The sequence below is a fragment of the Sinocyclocheilus grahami genome, unplaced genomic scaffold (assembly GCF_001515645.1).
Source record: "Sinocyclocheilus grahami isolate Dianchi unplaced genomic scaffold, SAMN03320097.WGS_v1.1 scaffold1244.1, whole genome shotgun sequence".
NCBI lineage: Eukaryota > Metazoa > Chordata > Actinopteri > Cypriniformes > Cyprinidae > Sinocyclocheilus > Sinocyclocheilus grahami.
Window position 1 is genome coordinate 211,466 of NW_015506423.1, and position 9,663 is coordinate 221,128.

The 9,663-nt window shown below is 39.2% G+C and overlaps 2 protein-coding genes across 2 annotated transcripts in view; one reads left to right on the plus strand and one right to left on the minus strand.

Annotated features, from left to right (window-relative positions):
* Positions 1-9,663, minus strand: part of LOC107568440 (SLAM family member 5-like) — a 42,607-nt gene that overhangs the window by 4,781 nt on the left and 28,163 nt on the right. The gene's annotated exons all lie outside the window — the stretch shown is intronic.
* LOC107568441 (uncharacterized) lies at positions 3,869-7,406 on the plus strand. Its single transcript, XM_016254412.1, has 5 exons — positions 3,869-4,101; positions 5,323-5,661; positions 6,340-6,657; positions 6,920-7,033; positions 7,167-7,406. The coding sequence occupies exons 1-5, from the start codon at positions 4,032-4,034 to the stop codon at positions 7,307-7,309; spliced, it is 984 nt and encodes a 327-aa protein (XP_016109898.1). The 5' UTR covers positions 3,869-4,031; the 3' UTR covers positions 7,310-7,406.

The following is a 9,663-nucleotide window of genomic DNA, read 5'->3' on the forward strand; positions in this document are numbered from 1 at the left end:
GAATCGCGTCCTGTGCATTTGCGAATTGTGAAACATTTCTTGCATCAAGAAGTGCTTGCAATCCCCTCCGTCTACTCAAGCCAATCAGATAACAACCACATTTCGCTGACCAATCGTAGCACGATCTCGCTATAGCCAATCACGATTTGCTTTACAATCAGGGCGGTCTCGTCCTGAGATAACTTCATTCATCTGCATTGGCTCAAATAGGTAATATAAGGGCCATAAAATGGGTACAGTAAAAGATGTTTAAAATTGGATTTCGTTAGACCATTAGACTGTGTATCATGCCAAGCCACAGTATTATATTTTACGTGCCTTTGAAAATGCAGGGCGTGATGAAGTGTAGTAGGTTAGACTAGTGCGTGTGCGCATTTACAGTGCTTTCTTTCACTGTATGATTCAGTTTATTAAAATACATTTCGAATGATCACAAAATTCAAGATATGGGAGCAGAAAATGTATACATTTATATCATTTAATATAGTTTATATAAATATCATTTATATATCAATGTTGTTTCTTTTCTCCAAAAATCAACATGATTTCAAATGTGATATTAAAATTATGCGATAGGCTATTAATATACAGTTCAATAAACAAAGTTAATTAAGAGACTTAAGTTTTAGACACCATATTGCCTGTTTTTGCTCTATTTCGACAACAAAAATAACTCCAAACAAAGTCACAGCACTGTTTTGCGTCTCTGAGCAACATGAAGGTGTTTCATTTCTGAATGACGGTGCGTTCCAAACGGGATATATCGCCCTCCGAAGGGCAATTCGGAGTGAAAACAATCATGGCTGCCATATTGAAGGGTTGTTCCAAACCGAAGTGCTCAAAACTGGCCACTTCAAAGGGCCCTTTGGAATGAAGGATTTTGAATGGTACAGATGATGGACACTTCGGGCTCCCATGATCCTTTGCGCAGATTCTGTGTGGGCACGGGATGATGACGCAGAAGGGCACTTCAAGAAACAGTTGTTTGGTCCCCTACAGCCTTCAACCCTTCAAATCTTATTTGTAGATTAATTTCTATCACTGCTGTGAACTGACCACCACAGAATATCAAAAACGTCATACATCATTAGATCCACATAGCAGCTCATATACATCGGTTGTGTGATGGCAATTTAACCTATTACACAAACAAATGTTTATTATAAGGTTGAGTTCAGTTATTTATTAGTCAGTTACTTATTGACACTTTTATTTCCATATTGAATAACATGAGCTTCCATAACGCATTTGTATCTAGTATAGCGTTGTTCCCATAGGTCGCCGTGATTTTGCCAAGTAAGACATGTTTATTGACATGATCAACATTACTGTCCAAAAATATAGACTAAACCCAATCCCTACCCCTAAACCTAACCTTACCCATAATTTATTCCTAAAAGCAGTGTGAAATGATAGATGATTAACAAGGGTGTAGAAGCACCTAATCCCGATCGTAAGCCTAAAACAGATATTTCCTGAAAAGTTATCCCTCAATTCTGATTGGTTAATTGGAATGTTGTTCCAGGATCAACAAGGATGTTGATCCAGGAACATGTTGTACTTGGTGAAATCACGTTCACCGTTCCCATAGCCACGTAAAATATAATACTGTGGCTTGGCATGATACACAGTCTGATGGTCTAACGAAATCCAATTTTAAACATCTTTTACTGTACCCATTTTATGGCCCTTATGGCGCTTTTCCACTGCGTGGTACGACTCGGCTCGGCTCGGTTTGCGTTTCCATTGCAGTTCAGTAATGCTTTAGAGTGGGCGGGATTATTCACATGTTGTTATAGTTGCGCCGCCTCTATTGCCACGACTCCTGAAAAACTTTTTCATTCCGCGTCGCCCCATCAAGCTCTCGCTGGATCCACTCCTCTGCTATCAACGAGAGGAACGTCTGTACTTGTGAAATGTGTGAAGTGACGTGTGGCCAAGTATGGTGACCCATACTCGGAATTAGTGCTCTGCATTTTTACCCATCCAAAGTGCACACACACAGCAGTGAACACACACAAACCGTGAACACACACCCGGAGCAGTGGGCAGCCATTTATGCTGCGGCGCCCGGGGAGCAGTTGGGGTTCGGTGCCTTGCTCAAGGGCACCTCAGTCGTGGTATTGCAGGTGGGAGAGAGTGCTGTACATTCACTCCCCCCACCTACAATCCCTGCCGGTACGAGACTCGAACCCACAACCTTTGGGTTATGAGTCCGACTCTCTAACCATTAGGCCACGACTTCCCCCAACTTCCTCAACAGACAACGAAACAGCCACTTTTTGGTTGTTAAAAAAAGGTGCGCTCGTTCAAAACAGTTGTGTTCGATCCTTCGCTGGCTGTGCTGATTTAAATCGAGCGGTTCTGGTGTGTCTCTGTCGCAAGTTCAGTGATACAGGTAGTGACGATTCTCTCCGGCCAATCCGTGATCAGCAGAGTTTACACGTCACGTTTTGGTAACGGTACGGTTCACTTGGAACCTCAACCGAGGTGGTACTAAAAAAAGTGCCAGGTACCAGGTACTGTACCCAGTGGAAAACCTCCCAAAAGTGAACCGTACCGAGCCGTACCGTGCCGTACCATGCAGTGGAAAAGCATCATTATATTACCTATTTGAGCCAATGCAGATGAATGAAGTTATCTCAGGAGGAGACAGCCCTGATTGCAAAGCAAAATGTGATTGGTAATAGCGAGATCGTGCTACGATTGGTCAGCGAAATGTGGCTGTTATCTGATTGGCTTGAGTAGACGGTGGGTGGAGTCCACGTATTTGTGGATTGCCAGCACTTCTTGATGCAAGAAATGTTTCACAATTCGCAAATGCACAGGACGCGATTCACAAGTGCGTGCAGCTATTTATAAATGCACAGGACGCGATTCACAAGTGCGTGCAGCTATTTATAAATGCACAGGACGCGATTCACAAGTGCGTGCAGCTATTTATAAATGCACAGGACGCGATTCACAAGTGCGTGCAGCTATTTATAAATGCACAGGACGCGATTCACAAGTGCGTGCAGCTATTTATAAATGCACAGGACGCGATTCACAAGTGCGTGCAGCTATTTATAAATGCACAGGACGCGATTCACAAGTGCGTGCAGCTATTTATAAATGCACAGGACGCGATTCACAAGTGCGTGCAGCTATTTATAAATGCACAGGACGCGATTCACAAGTGCGTGCAGCTATTTATAAATGCACAGGACGCGATTCACAAGTGCGTGCAGCTATTTATAAATGCACAGGACGCGATTCACAAGTGCGTGCAGCTATTTATAAATGCACAGGACGCGATTCACAAATGCGTGCAGCTATCTACAAATGCACAGGACGTGATTCACAAATAAATGCCAGGCAAAGTTGTGGTTGTGACATAAATATATGTTTGTGAATATGTTTTTTTATTTGCAAATCTCATTTTATTTATTTGTGAATTTAATGTTAAAGTTTGTGAAACTTTAAGATTTATGTGTGGATCTCATTCTATTTATTTGTCAATATGTTTAATGTTTGTTCATCTCTTTAACATTCATTTGTGGATCATAATCTATTTATTTGGAATTAAGCAACAATTATATCTCCATACCTGTCTCCCCTCTTCCCCCTCCGCTCCGCACCACGCCCACTTTTTTAAAGCATTTTTTTAAAACCGTGGCAAGAACTAACAAGTGCTGAAACGGGGTTTCATGACCCTTTAAACTGTGTCGTCAGTCAGTCGTTTCTCATCATGCTTTTGATCAGCGCAGTCGGCGCGGAGAGCAACTGCGCTCGATTGCGCAATCCGACACAGCCGCCTCGCCGTCGCGAGAGTTGTTCTGGCACGCGTCAGCGTGACAATAGAGCAAGTCGGACGTAACTCGGACACTTTTCTAACCGGCATGCATCTCGCGGTGATCGGTTCTGCGCAGAATTTGCTCACAATCTCAAACAAGCTTGATACGCGCTCCGATAAACTGGTTCGAAACAATTGATTTACAAAGGTTTCGAAGCTTCATGAACAGTGTTTCAAAAGCGGCCATTAACCATCCATGGCGACTTACAGTCTGAAAAATAAGTTTATCGTTAGTTTGTTGGCAGTGTATGCATTCTTCGTGCACGGTAAGACACTTCTAACAATTCACCTTCCTGTCAACGATTAAAAAAACAGTGACTAAATAATTTTAGACGTATTTAACCGGTGTTCTGTCGATTTGTGCTACCTCCCAGTTAAAACTGTGGGTAAGTTAGTACAATTCGACAACGAAAAATGCTACCTGTAAAATTATGGTTTATTAACGTCTACGCCTACCACAACCCTAAACCTACCCTTACAGTAATGCAGATACATTCAATATTGTTGTTCAGTATTTTATCAAAAGGACGCAATATTGAAGTGTAAACCTTGGTAGGACAATCTGACGGGTACAATTAAATGTCAGCACACCTGTTGGCTCAGACCAGCCTGTGCAATTTTTCATAGTTTGCTCCTGTTTGAGTTTCTTCCTCAGAAAGATCCTCCAGCTGTTGTTGGTTTGTGTTTCAGATGGCACTGCTGAAATGAAGAGAGAGTCAGTGAAGGAGGGAGAATCTGTCACTTTAGACACTCCTGAAGAAAGAAACCCAAATGATGTGATGTGGTATTTTAATGACACTCTCATCACTGGAGATGAGAGTAAGATCTGTACAGATGAACAGTGTGATGAGAGATTCAGAGACAGACTGAAGCTGGATCATAAGACTGGATCTCTGACCATCACAAACACCAGAACCACAGACTCTGGAGATTATAAACTACAGATCAAATCCAGCAGAAACCGCTACAGTATCACCAGCATTATGAGCTTCAGTATTTCTGTGACTGGCGAGTGCCTACCACAACCCTAAACCTACCCTTACAGTAATGCAGATACATTCAATATTGTTGTTCAGTATTTTATCAAAAGGACGCAATATTGAAGTGTAAACCTTGGTAGGACAATCTGACGGGTACAATTAAATGTCAGCACACCTGTTGGCTCAGACCAGCCTGTGCTGAATGGAATTTGTCAAATATAATACTGAAAAAAATATCTCTAAAATAGTAGCCTACTACTACTGACAGAGCGGCTTCTACAAATACATGCAAAACTGAATTGATATATGTGAAATAAATATTTTGAATAAAAACATGAAATGGTATTATTCAAGTCGTAGTTTGCAGGAAAATTACAGTAAGTTATTTTTCCTTCCCTTTGAAGGGATAGTATTCATCAGGGGTCTGTGAAATTGTACTTATTGTTTTTCTTTTTCTTTGTCCTATTTAAAAATATAATTATAGTTAGCTGTTTATTTCTTCTCCAGGTGCATCTGATGTGGACACAGACAGAGTGTCAGTGTTTGTGATGAAGGGAGATTCAGTCACTCTTCACACTAATATTACAATAAACCAACAATACAGAGTTAAATGGTATTTTATTGACACTCTCGTCGCTCAACACAATCTCGGTCATATCTGCAAAGATGTTCAGTGTCATGAAGATAATGAGAGATTCAGAGACAGACTGGAGCTGGGTAATCAATCTGGTGATCTCACGATCACAAACATCAACACTTCAGATCATGGAGTTTATCGACTAAAGATCTTCAGCAGCAGCAGCAGCAGCAGCCACATTACAAAGGTTTTCGATGTTGATGTTTATGGTGAGTCATTAACGGATGTTTAAAAAGTTGTGTTCAAATCATATAATGAATATGTTTAGTATAATATGAACATTTAGAGTACCAGTGCAATGATTTTGAACTAATTTGTGTCCACTGGTGAGCCATTAGTTTTAGATTGTTTTTTTTTCTTTTCAGTTTTTCATCACTCCAGTACTTACTTTAGTTTACTGACTTGCAAAATGCAGAAGATTTGATGTACTACAAGTAAATAAATTGTGTTTATAAGCACAGAATGTTGATAAATGTTGCTTTATGGACTGACAGTAAAGAAACCTAAAATAATGTCATATTGTCTCATATTATGATCACAAGATTATTCAAAAAGTGCCTTGTGAAATTATAATGCAGTAATTTCTATTCCCCTGTAGTAATACACTGTAATGTATTCTTGTGTAGTAATACAAACGTTACATTATACGTGTAATACATGTATGAGTCAGTAATACATTTTTAATCCAGTAGAATTGAAATTTCTATGTCTGCAAGAATAAAGATGGACACAATTCTTTTATATTTTGCACTTTTGCAGTTAATGTTGTTTCCACTGGTTTTCTTAAGATCCAGGAAATTAATATGCTAAATAATTTTTCATAGTTTGCTCCTGTTTGAGTTTCTTCCTCAGAAAGATCCTCCAGCTGTTGTTGGTTTGTGTTTCAGATGGCACTGCTGAAATGAAGAGAGAGTCAGTGAAGGAGGGAGAATCTGTCACTTTAGACACTCCTGAAGAAAGAAACCCAAATGATGTGATGTGGTATTTTAATGACACTCTCATCACTGGAGATGAGAGTAAGATCTGTACAGATGAACAGTGTGATGAGAGATTCAGAGACAGACTGAAGCTGGATCATCAGACTGGATCTCTGACCATCACAAACACCAGAACCACAGACTCTGGAGATTATAAACTACAGATCAAATCCAGCAGAAACCGCTACAGTATCACCAGCATTATGAGCTTCAGTATTTCTGTGACTGGCGAGTATCATTTTTGGCCATATACGGAAGGGAAACAACTCTTACAGGAGAACGTAAAGAAAAATGTTACATCTTTATTTTAGTACCTTGATGTCTCGGTACCAAAGCATTGGTGCTTTTGATGTCACTGTATGAAACATGTTCTACTTTAAACTGAAACAGATTCACATGTGCTCTCTCAGACCTGCTGATATCTCATACTGTTTGTTATAGATCAGTCTGATAGATTCGCTCACACTAATGACTGTCTCTTTTGTTCCAGATTCAGGTCTGTCTTCAGCTGCTGTAGCAGGAATATGTGTTGCTGTTGGTGTTCTGCTGGTGGCTGCTGCTACTGCTGGTGTGATTTACTATCGCTACAGACACTCTAGAAAGGGCAAGTATCACATGTAGATGGCATAGTGAGAGGAAAACATCTTTATTGGCAAAATTAGCATTTAATTGTGTGTGATTTGTGATTTCATTAGTTTCTGTTGCTGAAAATGAGCATTTTTTTTGTTTTTGTACAGATGAAGGAAGCCCTCGTGATCGGAGAGGATCCCGACACAGGGCCAGCACCAATGGGAGGCATTTGCGGACCCTGACCCCACAAACGGGTTGCTATGCCCCCCCTTTCCAATCTCTCGCCGAAAGTGAAAGTGAAACCGAATAAAACAGCGCGCATAGGAAAGCGCTTGCACGCTTTCTTGAGTGTCAGCAACTGCACACGATTGCAGATGGCACCCATCTTTAAGCTGGAAGTTAAAGTGTCAAATTAGGAACATTATAAGATTATCATAGTTATTATAATAAGTGCCTTTATTTAATGGTTGTGGGTTAGTTAAGGGCTTGTGGTGGAGGTTTGCCTTCAGCGATTTCATATTTCGACAGATCTAGTGGAGGTTGAAAGTGTTTGAAGTAAGGTGCTTTTTATCTTCATCTTAAAAGGACAATTATTCTGCTTTAAATTTGTGGCACAAATAATCTACTTTTAGCATTCAGCTTTTTTGCTAAAATTTTGCACCAACTGCTTTGTGAATATTAAGAAGAGGGAAACACTTAATTCAGCAGGCTTCTTTTGAAACCACTTTTAACATCACTAACAAAATACTGAAATTCTATTGTTATTCATACATTTATTTATTTTTTTGTCATATTTTTAATTTACCACCCAAATCATAAACACACTGGTCTATAGCACAATAGTTTTACGGTTTACTGCACTTTTTTATTGTAGATATTGCTGAAAAGTCACTTTTGCACTCTGTTCTTTTTATTTATTATACAATTAACAAAAGCAAAAAAGGCCTCTAACACTAACACTAGCTTGCTCTATTTTATTTGTTTTATTTTTATTTATTATATAATAAAAAAAAATTTTTTTAAACGTGCTACTTGTACTGCATTAAAGTGCCCCTATTATGCCTTTTCAAATATTACCTTTCATGCAGTGTGTCATGTAACTGTATGTGACCATGTGCATATGCAAAGTTGTGAAGCCGACAGTGCACAATAAATAAAGTTATTGTCTATCAAAAAAATTTAATAAAATTCGGCTCGCATTCACCTAAACGAGTCGTCAGGAATTCGAATCTTATTCTGTTACGGCTCTACGTCACGAAGTAATCCATTTGCATAATGTCTTCCCACGTTCTACGTCGCCAACTTGCCCGCCCACAAACAGTAACATTTCTGTGTGGTTAACATCATGTCGAGAAGACAATGTATCCTACGCTGTGAGAGTAAATTTGTTTTATCACATCACATTTAACTGAGACTTGTTATAGCACTTGCAGATCATTGTTCTTTTGTTGATTTTGATTGCTTCCATTGTCCTCATTTGTAAGTCGCTTTGGATAAAAATAAACCAAATATACTTTAAATGTTAGAAATTGTCTTTATTTAAGTATTATATTTTGGTAAGCATGTGCCAGTGTCATTTTAGTAGCATTAATATACTATGACAGTTATTAATATTCTGAATGTTTTATTTCCTGTTTTACTGTTAAAGTTTTAGCAATTTTATGTCAGTTTTCTTTTACATGTCTAGAATCATAAATTTTTTTAAAGGGCTATTATGCAATTATTTTATTAAAATATGTTTTAATTTTTTTTTACCATGATAGACCGTGGACATCCGGTGTCATGAGAAATCGAGTCCCCCCTCGAAATCGGGTCCGCTTAAGACCCCGAGTGATCCCAGTGGCTCAACACACTTTTAATGGGTAATGGGTGACATTTCTCTTTTTTTTTTGGTTAGCTCACGTACTAGCATAGCATACAGCTACCCGATTAGCCTGCTAGGTTAGCTTATACACCACGCATTTGCACTTACCATACATATATTCACAACGAAATAGTAACATAAGTGTTGACTCTTGATCAGGCATTTAAAACAGCTACCGCCTTGGTCCTAAGCGTACCCGATTTCGAGGGGGGACTCGATTTCTCATGACACCGGAAGTTTACTACGATGATTTTCTGTTTTGAACACTACTTGACGCTTCAGTTCAGATGAATTCACTGGTCACGTGATGCCACTGATTCGGTGACATGCAGATTGTTAACCTCAAGAAAATTAAATTTTTTAATGAAAGTCTGCGTGAACCGGAAGTTGCTGCCGACTTTATTTCAGTGTAGTGACGTATTTCCATCTGAAACGGAACATTGAATAGAGGGCATGGTTTTATTTTGACGCTCCTCCTCTCTGTCTCTCACTCATAGCAATCTAACGGTTGGAGGGGTGTGTTTAAGAATATTCTGCCCAAGCCGTCAAACTAACATAATCGGAGAAGGACTGCCATTCCAGAGCAGAAGCAAATGTTCAGATTTTGATTACCAAGACAAACAATTTTTTTTCAGCGGATTAACTTGCATGGGTTAATTGGTCACATCAAGACTAGCAATGTGCGCTAGTAAAGTAAATAAAGTCAATTTTGATTTCATGCCGACTTTAAGTAACTGAAAATCCGCTGTAGACACAAAAAAATATATTGTAGGCAATGTGCCCTTTATTTTAAATTAATT

Bases quoted from the DNA above. Each gene is read 5' to 3' on its own strand.
- LOC107568441 (XM_016254412.1), top strand. From the start codon at position 4,032: ATGGCGACTTACAGTCTGAAAAATAAGTTTATCGTTAGTTTGTTGGCA. The intron at 6,658-6,919 runs GCGAGTATCATT...CTTTTGTTCCAG, and splicing joins CTTCAGTATTTCTGTGACTG to ATTCAGGTCTGTCTTCAGCT. The intron at 7,034-7,166 runs GCAAGTATCACA...GTTTTTGTACAG, and splicing joins CTACAGACACTCTAGAAAGG to ATGAAGGAAGCCCTCGTGAT.